Source organism: Thermobia domestica, chromosome 8, assembly GCF_964235325.1.
Source record: "Thermobia domestica chromosome 8, izTheDome1.hap1.1, whole genome shotgun sequence".
NCBI lineage: Eukaryota > Metazoa > Arthropoda > Insecta > Zygentoma > Lepismatidae > Thermobia > Thermobia domestica.
Window position 1 is genome coordinate 1727865 of NC_137461.1, and position 22034 is coordinate 1749898.

At 36.7% G+C, this 22034-nt stretch overlaps 1 protein-coding gene across 2 annotated transcripts; it reads right to left on the minus strand.

Moving 5' to 3' along the window:
• Positions 1 to 159: 159 nt before the first annotated feature.
• Gos28 (golgi SNAP receptor complex member Gos28) lies at positions 160 to 20536 on the minus strand. 2 transcript variants are annotated; one of them, XM_081767961.1, is made up of 7 exons: positions 20383 to 20536; positions 17522 to 17627; positions 11122 to 11151; positions 9748 to 9826; positions 7120 to 7310; positions 5720 to 5791; positions 160 to 1115 (listed from the first exon to the last, which is right to left on the minus strand). In XM_081767961.1, the coding sequence occupies exons 1-7, from the start codon at positions 20408 to 20410 to the stop codon at positions 878 to 880; spliced, it is 744 nt and encodes a 247-aa protein (XP_081624087.1). In that variant the 5' UTR covers positions 20411 to 20536; the 3' UTR covers positions 160 to 877. The 2 variants fall into 2 exon arrangements, with proteins under 2 accessions (XP_081624087.1, XP_081624089.1); XM_081767963.1 differs by lacking the exon at positions 11122 to 11151 and having other exon boundaries at positions 20383 to 20535.
• Between the last annotated feature and the right edge of the window lie 1498 nt (positions 20537 to 22034).

Here is a 22034-nt window from a genome sequence, read left to right on the forward strand (position 1 = left end):
TGATTCGTCTGTTGGTTTGGGAATTATGTAGCAGTCAGTTAGCTTATTCCTTCCTTGTTGTACAATTCCAGCAGTGAGTGTGTGTTCATTCAAATTCATTCCTTGTTTGGAAGCCAATAGTCTCATAGATCTATTAAACATACCAGATCTAGTGAAATGTATTAGAGCAGATGTATACTCTGAATATGGAGCAGTAATTATATCTATTCTTCGGTACTTTGTTCCCATAATGTTCGGCAGGTAATACTAAATCTTCTGCTTTCAAAGTCTCTGACCTGTCATGTTATGTCACTGTCTTGTATTGCATGTAAAAATTATAACTGTATGCTAATATTCAATATTTATGATGAAAATGGAAATCAGTCTCTACCATTATTATGTCCAAATAAATAACAGAAAGCTAACATCACTATACAAAAACAGTTAAAAAACCAAACATTTTCCGAATTTTGGTCATACGTTGAGGATATATTTACGCTATGACCTACTCAAATTGATAATTAGTAACGAACGTGAATTAGTTTGATCAGAAGTACGAATTTTGTTTCACTCTTTTAACAGAAAGAAAAATTCAGATACCTGACAGACCTGTACAATACCAACAGCTTTTCTCATTCGTAGACAAATTATATGATGAACTATTTTTAAGGCTAGTTTGTCACAGATCTGTACTTTAACAATGGACTTTTTTTGAACAACGCTGTACAAGAATTAAAAAATAAGCAAAGAACATATTAATTCTACATAAGGATGGTGTAAGACGAAGTATTCATTCCAACGATTCTTTTGAGTAAATACGATGAGTATTGTAGACATATTTTAGTACAAAGCACAGATGTTCTTTGGTACATCTCTTCACTTCTTGTTGTTAGTCGTGCTAATGAAATGCATATAACAATAACAGTATAGTACAAGTCCCTATCACAACGCCTAGAATGATGGAGTCCCGTCTCTTGCGGAAATTGACTCGTTGAATGAGACTGTTGATCACAGGGAAACGATTCGACAAATCGTTAATCTTCGTCTGAAACTTCTTGAAAGCAAGGCGCTGGGAAACGAGATGTTCTCGAGTGTCAACGGCGATGCTTATTTGTTCGTCCATCAACCGATCAGAGCTGGAAAAATAGAAGAAATATTTTAGTTTTATATTCAACGACTGTCCTGCTAGCAAGCAGACACAACGAGACAATATTGGTAATAAAAGAAAACAGATAAAATTGTTTGCGCTATTGGGATTTATTGCCTTGCACGCACAGATTTCAAACTAACATTTTTTTTTTTATACCTAGTAAAATACTACTTTCAAAGAACATCTCTAGCGGGTCAACTGTTTCACAGCGTCTTCGAGTTGAAAATATGCATAATTACTGATCTTGCAAAAGGCGAAACAGAAATAATATAGCTTTATTATAATAGTCCTGCTATTTTCTCGGCGGTTATGGTAGTAATTTCATGAAATCTTAAGGTTGTTGGCATTATAAAGTACAAGCACATTTAATGTCATCAACAATTCTTTATTATACGAGGGGTTATCGTAAAGTCTTAATTATTACCAGGAAGTTATTAAGATATGAGAATGAAATTTTGTCAGTGTTGTTTGATTCTTATGTGCATGATGTTAAGGAAATTAGCTTCTAATAGTTGTTAGTTTTTTTACAGGCTGTGCCAAAAGTGACCAAAGTGCAAAATGGATAAGATTGAGGCTCGCAGTGTGATAAAGTTCCTGCATTTGAAGGATAATAATGCCAGACAAATTCATGACGAGATGAAGGCTGTGTATGGCGATGATTGTCCATATAGCAGTACGATCCAGAGACCAAAACCATGAGCATGCAGTGGAAGCATGCTGATTTCTCCCTCCCAAAAAAGGCAAAGATGAAAAAGTCAAGGGGGAAGATCGTGCTGTCCGCTTTTTATGATTCTCGTGATGTAATCCTCACAGATTACTTTGCAAAAGGAAAACCCGTCACTCGGAAGTACTACAGCAATCTTCTGTACAAATTGAGCGATGCTCTAAAAACGAAACGTCACGGCATGCTCTCGAAGGGCGTTCTTTCCCTAAATGACAAAGCAAAAGCATGTAGCTTCCAGGTATAGCAGCATCCGTCTTATTCTCCCGACCTCGCACCCAGTGACTTTTTTGTTGTTTCCCCAAATGAAGAATCTGTTGCGTGGTCGCCATTTTGACAACACAGATGACGTCATTCATGAAGTGGAAGAGTGGTTAAAAGCACAATGTGCAGGCTTCCACAATGACCGTATTCGAAAAGTGAAGGAATGCTGCAAGAAATGTGTTAAATCTGAGTGGTGACTACATAGAGAGGGGTTAAGAACTACAGATCACAACAATCCCTGCATCTTGATTTTTTTTACTATGATAATTAAGACATTACGGTACTTCCTCGTATATTATATATATATATATTTGTAACATCTACCTTATTAGGATCATGCTAGTAAGCTCTATAAGATTATACTATTAGTATCCTCGTACGTTTCTCCACATGATAACTCTTAAATGAAAGCGAAGTTTTGAATTCTGCTTCTTGTAAGAGATAGCTACAACGATTGTATCGATCGAACTCGTTAATAGTGTCAATCTGTTAATCTTCAAAAGTAACAGAGGCTTTAACTACGGCTATTAATAACGTTTTTAAAAAAAAAAAAAAAAGAAAGAAAGAAAATCATAAAAACGAAATACAGTGGGCAATAGTAAAAAGGTACATATTTATTTATTTTTGGTATCTCCACACTGATGAACAAATACATTAGTGGCGAGTCTGCTGGCATTAGACAACTACGCGGAATTCTCTCTACATAAATGAAGTAAACATGGATGGCATAATGTTCTTCAAACATCTACGTGTCCTGTGAATGTGTGTAACAACAGATTTTGGTTGATAATTACTTTGCAGTTTAAATTAGCCCAAAAATCTTCAATGGGCGCAGCTGACGAATCGAATCTTTTGATTAAAGCACAAAAGTAAATGAAATCTTTCACTTTAACGCCCTACAATTATATTCTTTAGGCAAGAAAGAGAGGTGATTAGGACAGTGAATGATGATGGAAGAATTGGTGGAATGGGAAGTATCCTTAAAAAACTATGCGAAAAAGTCAAGAGTGTTCCATGCCGCATTACTTTTAGCAGCTGGTGAGATCTCGCCAAAATACGAGATTGTCCCCACGATGGTAGCGTTCATAAACTGCTTAACCTTAGGCAGACAGTACTTCACATACTGTTCATTGCTGAGCGCAAGGCCGGCCGTGAAAACTGAGGCTGCGAGGGTCCCTTGGCTTTCATCGCCAGACACAGTGATATTTTCTGCGGAAATTTGGATTTGGCACGAAAACGCACTGTATCGGGTATGTCAGCAGTGGATCGCAGAAAGTTTGCAACTACCATTCGTTACCGTCTAATATAAAATAGGTCCAAGTACCTAAAATATGATATTATAAGTTTTTTTTTAAGGTACATTTAAATAACATGGAGAATTTCTTCATCCCTCCTTTAGACCCCTAAAACTTAAAAATATTCACTTTTGGCAATTTTTCTGTAGGTTAGTCCAGAAAGCTACATCATGCCAAATTTCAACTTTCCCCATGCAAATTCCAGCTTACCGGAAGTACTCCTTTTATTTTTATGTCAGTTCATATAGTTTTCTACATAGTTAGGATGCTCTTCTCAACCCGGAGGATATATAAGGCAATTTATTTATTTATATTTCTGGACATTACCAGCATTTATGTGAAAAACCTTAAGCGGAAAGGGGGGGGGGGGGAAGGACGAAGGACCTTTATGTTAGGTATCATTTTGCCAACTGCCTGGTGTACAGTGAGGAAAACCCACGAAAAACCTCGGTCAGGATGCCTGGCCTGAAAAACATGTTACATTTTCTCCTGATAACCTCCTGTTTAACGCATAGTCCAAGCCACAAAATCGAATCATGGCGCTACCTACTCAGACCCATATTTATTAGCGACTTTACTATTTGTATTTATTTTCCTGTTATTTTATCTCAAACACAGATTTTTAGAATGTAAATTAATTCGTTCTAAAGAAGGATATGACATTAAGAGATAGTGTAAGAAAGGGCTCTAAGATACATTTTATAACATGTATTAAATGATTTTTGTCAAAGTCACTCAGTAAGAATTCAGGCAGGAACTAGGGTCATGAACTAGAGCCTGCAAAAAGGTTGCGGTACCAGTCAGATGGCGTTACGCTGTTGAACAGACCCGTATGAAAGTGCAACATAATTGCGAGTGAATTAAAGTGGTCTTTACAAATTCAGACAGACATTTTGCACAGCCAACCGGCAGAAAACATTACCAACACATTAGGGCCGCGAATGCTGAATGAATGCGGCATTCGCCATTGGTTTATCAAAATACCGTTCCGGTGACACAGCATTGCAAACTAAGTCCCCTGGGCACCGACCAACATCACGAACGGATGAGCTCCTGAGAAACACAGTGCAAGCAGTTCCTTCGTGCCGCTGCAAACAGCTACACCATTGTAGTTCAGCGGATTCATACAATTGTTAAGGTGAAAAAATTGGACTTATGGATGCTACGTAAGTTGACACGGGCTAACAGGAATCGTAGTCTGAAAGTGTGCAATGTATAAAATAACTTGGGAGATGTTACTTCTCATGAAATATGGATTTGGTATGACAATTATGAATAATCAAGACAGTCTCGAACCACTCCTCTACTCGCTCTACTCTACTGCTGCTGTGATCTATCATGTCTTTCTCTGTCGAGGCAAAACTATCACTGCGGTTCGTTATACTCCTAAAATCCGTTATATGCACCCCAAACTTGTCCGTAAGCATCCATATCCTCATAATGGACGATAATTCAGGCCCATATGTTGCCCAAAGGACAGTAAACAATATAAAATCCTTGTTCACCCACCTCGTACTGCTGACGTCTCTCCCTCCGAATACCATCTCTTCCCAGTATCTCCATGACTTCTTGCGGAGGAAAACCTTCCCCGAGTATTGGGTGTGTAACGTGCGGCTGAAGACTTCTTCGTATCGCAGACTACATACTTTTTACGCAACGCACTCCAACTGTTGCGAAAATGCAGACAGCGACTGTTTCGATTAATCGTGAATTGTAGTTTTCTTTCCTTTCTTTTTTTTTTTTTTTTTTTTCACCCCTTTTAAAAATGATGCACCTGGGACTGATATTTCGTTCGCATCATTCTAGTATATGGCAGCCTATGCTTCGTCAGCCTGGTAGGTATGTTACTTAAAACCGTAATTCTAAGTTTTGGAATCGTACACTTGTGTCTACGACGAAAGTGATTAAATTATTTCACTTATTCATTGAGTTGTGTTGATTTTGAGTTTAACGTCCCTTTCAGCAGCGAGGCTATATGAGACGGGACCTACTGATTAACATTAAATCCGAACATGAGCCCCCGCCGGGAATCGAACACGGGTCTCCCACCAAAGGCGCGTACGCTAACCGCGCAGTCACGAAGGAGCTCGGACTCATTCATTGAATAAGTAGAATAAGTAATTCTAAGATTTTGCTTGCTTTAATTGAGAAGAGAACATGCGAGAAAACTTCTCGAAAGAACATGCGAAAATGACAATATCTGCTCCACTTCAATTAAGTGGACGACTTTAAGTTATTTCTGATCCAAAGCAGATAATTAAAAACTATCTTAAGTTACAACTATTGACAGATATCTTTAAATACACTTACTTGCGAATGTGTTCATTTTCCTTCATATATAGGTCTATTCTTCTGTTTAGACCAGAAGACGTTTTGAAATTGCTGAAAAGAAAAAAAGTATGCATTGAAAGTAACTCGATTTTATACAAACGCTCGTCGAAATATTTCTTCCAAAATTATCCAGAAAAAGTCAGTTAAACTAAACCCATGTGTGTATATATAATTAACATAAAAATGGTTTCAAACATGATCCTTATCACTACTGCCATAATATCGTCGATTTAACTTTTTAAAAATTATTCGAGATTCTATACTTCTTTTTACTATTGTTGTTTTTCGTTTGTTGAAACATGTAGTGTACTTAATAAGAAAAACGATTTTTAGTTACTCGACACACATTAGTAACTTGTTTTCTCCTTAACGGAATGAATTACTTAAGGAATGTTTGTCCCTTACAATACCCCTGCATTTTTGCCTTTACGAGCCATACATAAAATAAATTACACAACGTGTGTCTTAAAATGATTTGAAAGATTTCAATTCTTTATATTTGCTTTATTAATTGCGCAAATTACTTTGAATTTTAAGCATATTGCAAGGTTCCACGTGCTGGATGTAAACAAACATCAGACAACTACGAAAAAGACATCGCCAATCACCGTTGGCAAGTGACGAAGATTCAAGCAGTCAGCAACATTTCTGGATAAAAAGAGACAGAACACCACAGAAGGCTTCAATCTCCTCCGATTGATCAACTACCAATTCTCAATTCTGGTCACTGAGAGGCACGTGCCTACATCTTGGTCGCAAAAGCCTTGGTTTCTATCGCCCTAACACGCACGGTCATTGGGCTTCTACTAAATTCACCAGCAATCCACCAAGATATCTAGAGGAACTTATATTTTATTTGTAATATCTTTACTAAGAAGAAACTATAATAAAAAGTCCAAATTCCCGTGTACCACCATTTAGTTCCCCTAAAAGACATAATTTTACAATATCTACTATAACTGTCCAGGTTTTAGTGCTAAAGAAAATTATAATAGTGTACAGTAACTCACAAATGCTTAAAGTGAAAAACCCCCTTGGTTCTCCTGCACACATCAATTGGTTATCCAATTCTTCCCAGACCCATTTAAGCATGTTTTTATTAAGAGTTTTATCAAAAAAGAGAGAGTTGCAGTGGTAATGCTCTCTTGCAGTTTACTGACATCCTGGGGTAGAACTCCTTCGTACACAATGTATTTGACATGTCATTACGAAGAAAGAAAGAAAAAAAAAAAAAAAACCTGTATGCATGGTATCAGAGGGGGTTCCACGATGATGAAAACATTATAAGGAGTTGAAAAAGTGTTCAAATCATTTTAAAACACATTATACATATCTGTAAGAATAATCATAAGCAAATGTTTATGAAGTACAAAACTTACTCAATATCCCGGCGAACGTTCTTCAGTAAGTCTTCGCGCTCTCTTCTCGCTTGAAAATTTGACTTGGTTTTCCTAAATTCCTGACTGTAATCTTGTAAGATTTCTCGATGGCGCTGTAACGTATGCAGCAACGCTGCACTAGGAGTCTGCCCTGAGGAGAATTCGGCCATTTTTTCATTCACCGAGGATAACTGAAACAAGGAATAAATAAAATAAAATAAAAATTTGGCTAAACAAGATAAATGATCTTTGCACAAACTCTTGTGTGGATAACTCCAATATGGAGCAGGAGATTTCATTCAAGCTTTCTGTAACTGAGAGCGGTATTCTGTAAAAGACAAAGAAGTTCTGTCAAGTAAACTATTAGTTTATAAACAGCATCTTCGAGTTAGAAATATGCATAGTTAATGACCTTCTGAAAAGTGTAACACAAATAATGTAGTTTTATTATAGCAGCGGATGTTTTCACGCTGATTACAGTGGCAATTTTAGGAAATCTTAAGGGTATTACCAACAGAAAATACAACCAGACTTAACGTTCTAAATCTAGCTTATTTTATAGAAATTATAAGTCCATGCTACAGCCTTTAGTTTTTTTTTTTTTTTTTTTCTTCATAAATTTCAACACTCAGAAGTGAACAAAGAAACATATTTCTCTTCAGTTTAATTGTAAAATACAACACATTGAAGATAAAACCGTAATGTGAGAAGTACATTTAAGATTTGTCACCAAGAAAAGCAGGAATTTAGGATTTAGATTTCTGGGTTTTCGGCATCTAATGTCATTCACCCTATTACGTTTGAGGGATGACGTCCCTCGGCGAGCACACTATCTGGGGAAAGGGAAGGAACAAAGGATTGGAGAAGGAAGGAAGCGGCCTGGGGCCTATTAAGTTAGGTACCACCACGGCATTTGCCTGGTGTGAATGAGGAAAACCCAGGAAAACCTCATTTAGGGTGGCTGGCCTGAAAAAGCGTTTTACACTTTTTCGACCGAGTGCCCCCACCGGGAATCGAACCCGCGATCGCTCGTACAGATCAAGAAAAGCAGTTGGGATTTTCTTATAATAAAGAGTCCGCCTGAAAAATGTATACACTTTTTGTCATCCTATATTAGGATACTGGCATTGACAACTGTTCTAAAATTTAAGCATGATGTTTTACGGTTTTTCGCCCAACAGATGTCGGCATTCTTTTCAGTTAAAATTATATTGTAGTACTGTGTTTCGTTCAACAGATGTCGGTACTGTCGCCACGGTTAGTAAGATAAGAAAATGGCAGGAGCACGTTCGAGCAGCGTTAAGTACGTTTTGAATTGTTTTATGATGTTTGGAAATGCCATCGAAATGCAGCGTCAGTGGGGAGGGGAATTTGGTACTAAACCACCAACCCGCCTAACAATCAAACGAATTGTTGACAAGTTTGAGGCGCATTGAACGACGAGCGTTCGCTGCAGCTACAGCGGTCAATGTATCAATTAGGGATGGCCATAAAGTTCCGGTTCCGGAGGTACCGGTTCTCGGAGATCCGATTTTCAGAACCGGTTCCGACCTGAATCCGAAAGCCCCAAAGACCCATAAAGGAGGCACAAAGTTCAATTTCAAAACACTGCAAACAGGACCATGCACTTGTGCCCTCCCCGCCCAAACCCGCTTGTGCCCCCAGAAATTTTTTTTGGTCTACCAGTGGGTGTTTAGCCAAATGAGTTTGTTTAGCCTGGGCGCCTGCCAGCAGCTCGGGTTTAGCGTAGGGATGGATACAAAGTTCCGGTTCCAGCAGAACCGGTTCTTGGGAACCAGTTCCAGACCTTTATCCGAAAACCGGTTCCAGACCTAAATCCGAAAAACCGGTTGCGGAACCGGATCCGTTCAGACCCGAAAACCGGTTCCACCAGGAACCGGTTCTGGCCATCCGTAGTATCAATGGAGACCGATGCACATGCCACTGTAATCTGGCGGAGTTTCTCGAGTGTCCCAAGCAACAGTCAACATTTCAACTGAAAAACAATGCCGACATCTGTTGGTCCAAAAACCATACTACAACATACTTAAATTTCAGAAAAATTGTGAACGCCAGTATCATGATACAGGGTGACAAAGGGTGTATACATTTTTCTGGCGGACTCCGTAGAATTAACAACGATGAAGATTTCAGTAACAGTGGAAAATGAATTTATTGGTTAAGGAAAAAAATAATACAATCAATATGAAAACTTAATCATTTTATATTAAAATAAATCAAATTTCTGGATACCATCATGAACTTTTATTAGTTATTTGCAGTTTTAATTTTCGCCTAGGGAACCTCTATAAAACCTCTATAAATCAGGAAAAATTAACACTACGAGAACTAACATTCAGTTAAATGGATTAATTAAAAAGTACAAATGAAAAATATAATTTAATTTTTATACAAGTTATATTTGATTTTTTTAAAATTCATAACGCAAAAAATGAATTCCAAACGAAATACTGACGAATCATCCAGTCTCTCACATAATATTCGGTTCTCGTTCTAAATTAACGAATATGCGTTGAGAGTTGGATGTTAAACGTTCCAAAGGTGAGCGCTGAACCACTCGTATCATTGAAAGAATAAGTTTTTAAATATCGCCAGGAATATACACACCTTACTTAACAACTGCTCTATTTCGATCGCCATAGTTTCAAACATATGTTCTCCGCTGAGTAATGGGACAGCGTCCTCACTAAAAGACAAATATTTTAATTATACAAATTAATAAAAGCATGAAGTAAAAAAAAAAAATAAACCTTAAACAGAATATTATACAAACCTACGAACTAAATCATATTTCATTGATTCTTAAATACGAGAGGTGTTTCATACTGATTTACACTTTCCTTCTTTTAGGGTCTACCATTGAGCACGTCATTACAGTTGGAAGGAAGTAGTACGTTAGGTCTGCCTTCAGGTGGAAGAAGAATACAGAGAAGTGTAATCCCTGGAAACTTCAGCACATTTCACCAACAGCTGAAGTACGTGAGTAGACAACGTGGTTTCTGTGGAAAGAGGATGTACAGACTGCGGGAATTCATAGGCGATTGGTAGCGGTGTGTGGAGAGAGTACATCGTCACGCAAAACCGTACACAACTGGGTGGACGGCTTGAAGAGTGGCAGCACATTAACGAAGGGAACCAGTTGTGGAAGGAAGCAAGTGTGAGAACACCAGTGATCATTTTAAGAGTGGAGCGGCTAATTCAGGACAACAAGGCATCACGTTCACAGAACTGGAGGCGGCCACAAGACTTCACAGAATCACTCTGCATCGCATAGTGCACAAACACTTAAGATGGGTACCCAAATCCCTGAATGCAGCACAAAAACAAAAGCGCAAGGACGTGAGCTTCTGCAAAGCTACAGCCAGGATCCAAAAGACTTCATGACCAAACTCATTACTGACGACGAGACTTGGATGCACTACCATGAGCCAGAGACTAATTTCCACAGTCTGTACACCCTCCTTCCACAGAAACCACGTTGTCAAGCGCTGTCCTTGCTGATCACCTTCCACGGTGTCCACTCACGTACTTCAGTTGTTGATGAAATATGCTGTAGTTTCTAGGGGTTACATTCCTCTGTATTCTTCTTCCACCTGAGGGCAGACCTAACGTACTACTTTCTTCCAACTGTAATGACGAGCTCAATGGTGGACCCTGAAAGAAGAAAAAAAGGTAAGTGTGAATCAATATGGAACGCCCCTTGTACTAACTCAAACTGAATGACACTCATAACTATAATAACAACATTACACAAATGTAGTAAAAGAAATAGATGGCATTTCTTCTGCTAAACTCTCACTACCCATCAGGCACAACAGAAATAGGATTAATCTATTAGCCAAACTGTCACGCCCAAGATACATTTTATTTACATCACAAATTCGCTCTCTGGATTTGTTTTAAAATAGGAGAAAATATTGAGACATGACTTTCAGATAGATTTACAAGTGGAGGGGCAGATATAGGAGACAGGTGTCCTACCTTTCAGACGATCTTTCTGAGCCCAGCGGACTACGAGGAGAGAAAGATTAGGGTTTATTAGTTGTTATAGAAGGAAGTGAACTCATCACAAAGTATAATATTTATCAGTACGCTTAAATCGAAAGATGCTTTCGTAGTTTAACACTTATAGCGCCTTAACTGTGTATACTACTACTAGAATGTTACTTTTGGCATCAGCACTATGACCGTGTATACTCGGCTCTATATTTATCTTAGTCTCTAAAGCTCTGAGCTGCCAATCTGTCGCTGAATTTGTTCTGTAATTATTCCTTGATGCTTGTAGTTCAAACTGTTAACAACAGATGGTAAAGAGTGTATGAATTGCTCTCTGTGTTTTACCGGGAAATGCGTCACACACCAGTAGTGATAATGAGTGTCCCCAACCAAGTGTATCTTGGGAGATAGAACGCCTTCCCTGAGAAAATACCTCCAAAACCAGACAAAAAAAAAAAAAAAAAAAAGTGTTGTGTGTTTTGTGAGAAGGAATCAGACATGGTAAGAGAGCGAGGAAAGAAGCTGTTTATCAGTCACGGTTTGTGCGTTTCTCCATGTTTTCAAATTTACCATACTATTGTTAATTTTGTATCTTTACTGTAAATAATCCATATTGCAACCCGTCAACTTGTAATTTGCTCTACATTTTAAGTCAGGACGCAAAATTTAAAGTCAGACGCGCTCGCTAATCCAAAAATGATGGTCGCCAGTATCTCTCACATACAAGTTATGAGAGATCTCCCCACCCCTTCCACCCCCCACGGACTTTGGTTTGACAAAGAAAAAGATAACATCAGGTCATAAAATTTCAAAACCAGACAATTTGATTCAGGACAATCATTTTTGTATTGGAAAATTCATATACACGTTAAGACTTCACGTTTAAGCAATGCTCTCTCTCTCTCTCTCTCTCTCTCTCTCTGCACTGATGTTCCAGTTGTCGATTGCTGTTTTCGGATCAAAGTCCTTAAGTGAAGGGCCATTGATAGAAATTGTTAGCAAATCATCCTGTGTGTCAGTCTTAAGTGGATTCCTATAGGTAGTCTGAATTCTGTTGAGACTGCTGAAGCCTTTCACATGAAGCAGTACTCACAGGTAAAACTGCACAAAATGTGACAATTGGAAGCAAATTTGGGAATCTCGTAATGAAGTTTTCCCCTGTAAAGGAGGGTCGAATTACAACGTTCCCAAAACTTCACTTTCCATGTTCGTTGTAAAGATTTCACATTCCGTGTTTTCTTTCACCCAGTGACAATTATTCTCGTTCGAAACATAAACTGTGCAGCCGTGTGAGTTTAGGCAGAGACCCTTCTCACTGAACATTAGCGGCCAGCTCTAAATTTCTAGTCGCCAATGGCGACCTGGAGACCGGAAATTTTGCGCCCTGATTAAGTAAATAGAGACCTTTCATATATCTGAAGGACTTTATATAGGTATTTATTGTAGTAATATCAATCTATATTTTTTTGTAAGCTAGTACCACTGATTTTTTAAATATTATTGTACTATTCAAAATCACTCTAGATGTACCTCATCAGCACATATTTTATATGTATCATGTTTCTGCTTTATTTATTCAATTGCTGTTCAAATACTTGCTCTGAAATAATTATGTGGAAGTATAAGTAAAATAAAATAACGTTTTTCATTTTTTTGCAACCAACGAAGAAAAGGGTTTATTTATTTCACTACATAATACATTAAATATATCAGTCAAAAATAATTTATTTTCTCAAATTAGAAGGACCATAATTTGCGTCCATATACATATATTTATGATATTCAAACAACTTTTTATTTTATGAAAGGTCAAAATAACCCAAAATTGCCCCGCATTGTTAGTTAGGTCCTTATATCAAGGCTCGGCGCTGTAAGTGTTAAACAACAAAACATTTTAAAATGTAACTGATGTACATGGACAAGATTATTCTTAGAAATGAGTAGTCTTTGTCGGTACAAAAAAATCAATGTATCTTATTACTTCATTTCTATATATTATAAAATTCTGAGTCAGTAAGTGTCTTAGTGGGTACTCAGGATGTCTATTAAGTTTCATTTTCAAAATTCCAGTATATTTCCAGCATATTCAGTATAACTACCAGTAAAATTCCAATACATATTACAATGATTTTTTTTAAAGTTCTTTAGGAATAATCACACTCTTGATGGTTTCAGGTTTGTAATTGTTTTACCTTCAAAAGAATATTTAATAAATTTAGTTACACTGGATTTTTTTAAATTTTTTTTTAAATATGAATGATTTTTAAACATTTTTTTAAAGGGCTTTCCAACTCCCCTCACAGCCCTCTACTCCACCCATTGCTTTAAATGTCCAATTACAAAATTAATATAACTCGCTTTGGAAAAATTGAGAATCTCAATGAATACAAAATTGTTTCTAAGACTATTAAAACAATTACAAAAAAAAAAAAAAAAAAAGTATTGTTGACAAATTACCAGTTTCTTGATTTTTCCAGTATATTTCCAGTATCAGTAGACACCCTGGTACTTTACCCCGCATTCAAAACTTTCATTTATTGATTGTTTAAAATTAGAATTTCTGAACTATTCTTGAATTTGAGCTACTAAAAGTTGACAACACCTTTTGCGAATTATAACAATAAACTGAATTTCACACATACATAAAGAACCAGTAAGTAGAACAACTGAGCTATGCAAAAAATGTCAATACAGATACCGGTACCCTTCCACTACATTCAATGACTTCCAAGTCTAAAAGTATCTGTGCCCCTTTTAAAATAAAATACATAAATAAAACTGCATAATATTACTATTACAAAATTGCATGTTGAAATTCAGTGATATTTAGTAATACTTCAATATTCTTAATATTCATTTATATTCTCTAATTATATTCTTACTTTATATTCATTATTTCAAATTAATGCATTATTGCAAGAAAAGAAAACACTGTTATTTAGTCTAACGAAGTGCTATTCAACCGCATTTTACGTAATGCTGCTTCTGGGGGTATGCTGGAAATGTCTGTTGACAGTTCACTGCAAATGAAATTCGATAACTTGTCAATTTGTGACTTCTGTATTTATGCTGGAAAAGACTATAATGAAATTAGTGACTGTGCTATTTCACATCTTCTTCTCTTTCCATCAACATACTTGTGTGAACAGGGTTTCTTTTCATTAACATCAATAAAAACGAAGCACAGAAATTGCTTGAATCCAGAATCAACTCTGATTCTCGCACTCTCAGAAAAGAATCGAGGAGTTGGTGTCCTGGGAACGAGCTCAGTCATCTCATTAACAGGTTAGTTCTGAAGTTACTTTTAGTTTCTTAATTTTTAACATTGTCCTCAGTGTACGAATTATCAGGGAGGATGAGGGATAAATCTCCCTTAGTAGACCTGTTGAAACAGTTCCCTAAATGTTTTGAAATTTCCCATGTTAATTTTTTCGGACGTGCATTTTATCCTCCTGTAAATAGTCTTTTGATTGGCACACTGATTGTCTTTTGTTGAGTCTATATTTGCCCCCCCCCCCTTTTAAAAAAAAAATCAACAGAACATGTGTATTAAGTTTAATAAGTTCATTTCAATTTAATTTCTTTTAAACAGCTTCAGGGGTACACAATTGGATGGCGAACTGTTCTACGCGAGAAAAAAAGGTTGAATAGCCCTGGTCTAACCTTTCGAAACTTGGGGTCCACGTCCGAATTGGTTAAATTTCTCAAGATACAGTAATATAGAGTTCTTTTTTAAAAAAAGAAAATAAACTAAACCACCTTAACCGTAGATGTAATTTTAAAAATCAACCTCCTCATTGAAACTGTGTAGTTGTTGAGAGTTTCGGATATCTTGTGCTCAATAGTGATTAATTCGTAAATTTAAACAAATGAATCAAGTATTTTTCTAGTTGACTTTCATCTAAATTCAAAACATCATCTTGTTTCATCACATATAGTGACAGCTCACATAAGCTCTTAATGCCTCATCCGACGTTTCATAACACTTCTCTCTCAATGACATCCACAAAAATCCTTACAACTTTCAAAGACACTAAAGTGCCTTACGAGCAAAAGGTTGAGACTCATTGTTTTAGACATTATTGGATATATACGTATGTCTGAATATCTACGATATTTTCGTAATTTTTTCCACTATTAATATCCTCCGTAATTTTACAGTTTGCAATGACCACACGTTTACTCATTTTTGTATAGTTTAACAAATCAAGAAGGTAAACATTTTCCTCTGTATACCTAGATACAGTGTATCAAGATTCATTCATCTATTCCCTTTGTATATATATTTTTCCATTATGTTAGTTGGAGTTAACTACGCAATGTGATGGAATAAGTAGCTTTCATTTTCCAATCACACTAAGAAACTGGACAGCGATTCGATGAAGCTCTTTGTAGGTTTTTACAAACTTTTAGAATGTTTCTATATTTTTAACTATAAATACACATCTAATACTTTCTTCAAGCCCTATCTACAGTCACTTATGTTGAAGTGCTCTCTCCTTTATTTAATTGCTTATAATTTCTGCAACTCTGTCGCCTTCATAAAAACCATACGGAAGGATAGTGTTTTAATACGACTGGTGGAAAGTAAAGAACAAGGACAACAAACTGTCACGAAAGAAATAGGAACTTGACAACCGGTTGCTATCAAGTTATTTCTGATTGCGTACTTTTAGGCAAATGAGTCGAAACATGTTGACTGTGATTCAAGGCCTATCAAGCGGGCGTTCGTAAGTGAGGGTGTAACCAGAGTAATAAAGGCTCAGACAGTTTCATAAGATATATGAATGTGTCATTATTAAATTAATCAGTTACACATGACTAGTAAAGCAAGGTTACCGACAGACTCAACTAAGCAAATTTCACATTTTAACAAATGTTTAGTCTTAATTTCTATTTCATTTATATGTGTTTCATATATATATATATATATATATATATATATATATATATATATATATGAACAGAAATACACAGGGTGTTTCAAAAGTGAAATGAAAAGAAATTTTTGAGCTTCACGTCGAAACGGGAGAACCCAGAGAAAACCCACACACACGCCAGGGTGTTTCAAAACAACACCGACAACGTTTGCGAGGTGATTCCTGACACCAAGATAAGACAAAAAGTATAGATCAACCTGGGTCTACAATCCTTTCGGAGTTATGGGCTGCCGAAAACATGAACTTTAAAGGTCCACAGCTCCCATAATTTGGGACCTACCGTAGTCGGGTCAAGACTTCACTTGGGAACTGGTATGTGCCCTATTTAAATATCATGTTTCAGAATCATGCGGTACTTTCGCAACAATTTTTATAGAAGTTGTTGGAGAGTACTTTAAATTATATGCCCGTAATCAAACTTCAATGACATTGTTTGCTGTGTTATTAATTCAACTTGCCACTTAACATTTTTGCACTTCTGGTGGCAAAAATAACTGATGAAAACCACCAGGACACTTATGGCTATCTCTGTCTTCACTTCGCTCTAGAAGACAACTAACTTATTGTTCAGATAGCGAAGTCAAATTTCTATAAGCACTTCCACGGCTCCAAGGAATTGTGTGTGTGTGTGTGTGAGAGAGAGAGAAATTTCGGTGGAACAATAGGTAGGATTTTATCAATTCGAAATTTCCTGATCTTCATAGCTGGTCTATTGGCTGGCACGCGTGCCTTTGGTGCAAGTGACTTCGGGTTCGATTGTTGGTGGGAGAAGACTGAACGCAGTTCGGATTTCACCTCAACATTTTGGTCTACATCTCATACAATTTGAATATCGAAAAGGGACGTTTAACTTCAAAATACAAGTATAACATTTCCAGTTCACAAGAGTTTACTGGAAGATTGCTGTGAACATATAGAATTCAATTCTTCGAGCATTACGGAATTTCTAAATGTGTTCTAACTACTACATCGATAGTTGGAAACATTGTAGTGTACAATATCGCGTCTCTAGATTTTTCGATTCTTATCGCTCATAATATTTCCATCACAATTCATTTGTATTTGTTTTTGTCCCATTCAGTCTATAGGAATTACCATGGAACATTCAAATATTTTATTTCAATTTTTTACAATGAAATCTAAAATAAAAACTTCTTTTTGTTATTTCTTAACTGTCGAAAAACTTTGTATTTACGTAAAATCCAGATTTGGAATTAAATAATTTCTCTTCTAAATACTGCCGTACATTCAGTTAATCCTTCACATTGCTTACCTGATTAATAACGTCAAATTTTACACTTTTTCTTATACAAAGTAAATATGCTTCTCTGGATCTTATTCCAATAACTGCTCTGTTTTAGACCCGAATTAATATAAGTGAAGCATTATCACTAAAATTCATAACTACGTCACAAATTTCATTAAACAACCTTTGTTTTACTCACCTCTCTGCTTTATATCCGGACCCGCCATGTCCCGTACCTAACTTACTAAATGAAACCAGTTTCAGATCGATTTCATTTTCCAACTGTCTTGCCTGCTTTCGTAGATCTGTTGAAAGAACAGAAGTATGATACAATCCTTCAATTATTATCAAATAAACTCTTAGTTTAAAAGAGGTTTCTGTTATATAATTATAAAAGCTTTGAACAATCCAAACGTTTAACGAATAAGAAGTTAGGTAAAACTCATCCACGCTAAAAACTCTCCATACAGCAAATTAAGAAAACATGGACACAACAAAAGTTTATTAATGACCTTTGCTTTTACTGCGAGCATGTTCTAATATTTTAATGTAAATTGACAATAACGAATTAATAAAGCAAAATTAACTTAGCAAAGCCTTTAAGTGGCAATTCAAAGACGAAGACATTTCAACGATGAGCTTTTCGCTTTATTCATTGTGTATCCTTAAAACTTATTTACTGCTCCTGCTTTACTGATCTGCCCTGAACCAGATTACACGGAATTACTTGTACGAATTGAAACATATATTTTACGTTATTTCCTTGGATGGTTTGCATCAACGTAAAGTAAATTATGTGTTTATTTTGCGATGGTCGGTATACCACTTACAATTATTTCAGCTTTTGCGCTGCGGTTTACATAATTTTGCGAAGTCTGGCACGAAACGAGCCTAAGATGGCGGCTTAAGTTTACATTAGCATCGGCAACTTGTGTAGTTCCGCAGTAGAAAGCAGAGCTGCTGTGCTGTGCTCTCTATAACAGACATTAAATTTTAGGTCTGAATCAAGTAGCCAGATAAGAGTTTGGTCATCATTTTGCATTCAAAGAAAGGTAAATGTTTATTGCCAAACTAAAATCTCTGGTCTAGCCAATGGCGACATAACGATCGGAAAATTTCGCGCCCTGGCCTAAAGCCTGAGAAACACACACACGATCTTGCACTTGTTGCTCACTACAATCTACTATTTCATTAGTCTGCATCGAAACCAGAGTTGAGAGAAATCCAGTTTAAAAAAATAATAAAAAGCAGACTAATGAATTTTATTGGCCAAAATTGGGGTTTAACTGCTGTATCGCCGGACCAATTCTAGAATATTCATCAGAAGAATTGGAGAACTTATTTTGGTTTCAGAGGAAGAGTGACAAAGTCACGTGAGGGGAAAAAGTTAAAGTTAAGAATATGCTTGTTTTTAGTTGTTTTTGATCTTGCAAGCGGCACTATATGTGGGGGTGCAAGGGAATTGTAATTACGGGGGACTAGAATTATTTATTTAACAAAATATAGCTGAGCGGGCGAAGGGGTTAGAAGCTTCGCAGGGCTCGCTGTTTTGTACCTTTATCATAATTTAGACAAAACCAAGGCGTACAAGTTTACCTTTGGCGCACCACTGGAAAGAGTTGAAAAATTATAATTCTTTCACTAATTTACTTCTTATTGTTTCCTAAAAGGTTTCCACTGGGCGACATAAAAATATCTCGCTTGGCATAGAGAAAATTCAAGGGGTCACCAGAAATAATTATTGAAAAATTACAATCATTTTACGATTTGCATATAAGTACAACTTCCGGATGTGTGACTTAAAAACTAGTTCAAAAAACACAAACCAAACTGTGCTGGGTGGGCACCAAAAAGCGCGAATGCTACCTAACCGAGTCAGGATAGGGCGAAGCTGGTGGCCCCGCACGCAGTGTGAGAGGTGTGTCCGAATGGTGCAGGCGCGTCAGTGATGGTGGGTATACCCGCAAGCGAGGCCAGTGGAAAGAAGTGAGTTTTAGAAATGATAGGAGTTTCAATAGCACTCGTAAACATAAAATATATGTTCTGAACACTTTGCATACATATGCCGCCGATCGAAGACAGCATCCAATAGAGCCATCTTTTATATGCACTCACTTATTTTATCCGTCGTATAGCACCCGTAATAATTTTACACTAGAAGCCCTATACTTGTAAACTTAAAATACAGCTGTCGCTTGCAGAAATTTGTTTCTTATAAACATGCCTTTTCATGCAAAGTATTGAATTTTACCTGTAAATCTTCCAAAATATGGTGCGCCAACCAAGGTACTCGGTTTTGGAACCCGTACTTACCTTCATGGTTTATATTGGCCCCTCGCAATTAAAAGACAACTAGTTTTTATTATTTTCGTGTGGGCCGGCGATACAGCAGTAATACTTGCAGAAATCGCAACTTTTTTCGAACGTTTGATAGTGTCTTGCCTAACTACCCGTACAATCTATCCATAATGGGTTGGATGTATTCTCCCAAAACTGAAAAGCGGTAAGAAGATCTACAGTAATTTAATGTCATTTATGGTTTGGTAGTTCCCTAGCTAATCCACATCGAGTGGGCGCAATATTGCGCCATATACTAAAAGGCATTAGTGTGTGTACTGTAACTGAATACGGTAACAGGAATTCTTATATTATTAATAATTGGTCCTCTTACGCTATGGAGTTTCAGCGTAAGGATGGTATCCCAATTTTGTGAAATTATTCGACCTACCAGTAGGTGGAAACTAGATCAAATAGAAAGGGTAGAATATGTCACGCATTATATATGAACACGTCACATTCGTAATGGCGTAACATGTTATACTATAAAGACATTTCTAATTACAATCTTTTCCAAACTATAAATTCTTGTCGAAAGCTGCTGACTCAAAATAACATTTAAGTAAGAGGCACAAATAATCGCCTCTATAAATAACAATATTTTACACATTCTTAATTATAATTTTCACTTTATGTTCAGGATATTAGTCGTTAATATTAATTCCTTCTTCATAACATTAATATTTACTCCTAAATCGCTTTAAATTTTACATTAATACTAACCTTCCCATGCACTCATTCCCCCTGCCATTCTGCTGCGCCCTGATTGTGTTGTCAAATATGACGTTCAAGTGTTGCCAGTTCAAGAATATACACCTACAAAATGAACTGAGTTGAGTTGCAACACCGAGCTAATAAACAATGAGTTCTACTATTAATGGAAGCTCCGAACAACGACCAGGATTGAATCAGGTACACAGACCATTATATAAGAATAACCATCAGAATATAGTCTGTTCTACAGATCATCTGCTTTCAAAAGGCCTTTTCGCAGTGGGACCATGAGCGCCCGCAGGATATTTTCCAAGGGGGGCCAAGACACACACACACACACAATTGCTAGAATAAAACCGAACAAAAGAAAACTTCATTGCTATCAGCACCACGTCAGCAAAAGAAACAACAAAGAGCGAAATTATATTTTCAACTCAACTGACGGATACCATCATTCATAAAGAGAAATGAAAGTAGTTTTCTTTATGTTGACGATGTACATTCATACAACACACGACAAAAGAATAACATATTCACAGCATACCAAAACTATGCGTGCACCAAAAGAAGTGTTCTTCCTATGTCCGCTAAATTGTTTAATAAGCTCCCAAGTTATTTGAAGGATATCAAAAACATACGAAATTTCAAAAATGAACTATTTAATTTTTTGTGTAACAAAATGTATTATCATATTAATGAATACTTGGGTGATAGTTTGTAAAATAATGTAAATCAATTATATTGAAATGTCTTATTATTATTTAACAAATCCTATGCACTGGTCTCTGACCAATAATGTACGATATGGATGAATAAACAATGAATGAATGAATGAATGAATTCATAATACTTAGCATTGCATGCAGCATCAGGCTCAATATAATTATTACTGAAAAAAATATGAAACATCACATGGGGGATAGAAGTAGATTAAAATCTTGGGGATGGGTTTGACTAAATTTTGTTACTCTAATCATTTAGTGTATGTTGATTTTAAAGGTATACTATTGTCACCAGAAGAGCCTATAAATGTTCACCTTTTTCGAATCCAGGGAGGGGCAATTGTCCCCTCTTGTTCCCTTCTGTGGGCGCCCATGAGTAGGACTACTGCCCACGATGGCCAAACTACGTACACTTTTGTCAGTGCGATCCTTGGCGAAGATGGGCATAGTTTCCAGCTGTACAGCTGTTTGGACTCCAAACCGGTAAAGTGCACTATGTTCAACGAAAACCTCGCCAGATCAGCACACGCTTCACCCGGAGCCCTAACCATATCAATAAGACAATATTGTTAAGAAAATGATTCTAGATGTTCTAGCAGAGGTAGATCTAGAAGGCAAAAACTAGAAGAGCCAGCCAGAACCCAGACTATCATGAGCTTACTATAAACTTCAAAGATATATAAATAATAACTTAAATCATTGTCACTCAGAAAACTGGGGGGCCTACGATCCCGGCCCCGGGCTAGATCTGCCACTGTGTTCTAGGTTCTCTGATATAACAATGTGCACGTTCCTCTGACATTTGTGCGTGTCTTTACCAGTGGCAGATCTAGGCCAGGGCAGAGGGCCTAGGCCCCCAGTTTTTTAAGTGACAAAAATAATTTAAGCTACTATTTATATATTTTTGAAAGTTTATAGTAAACATGATATACCTATCAC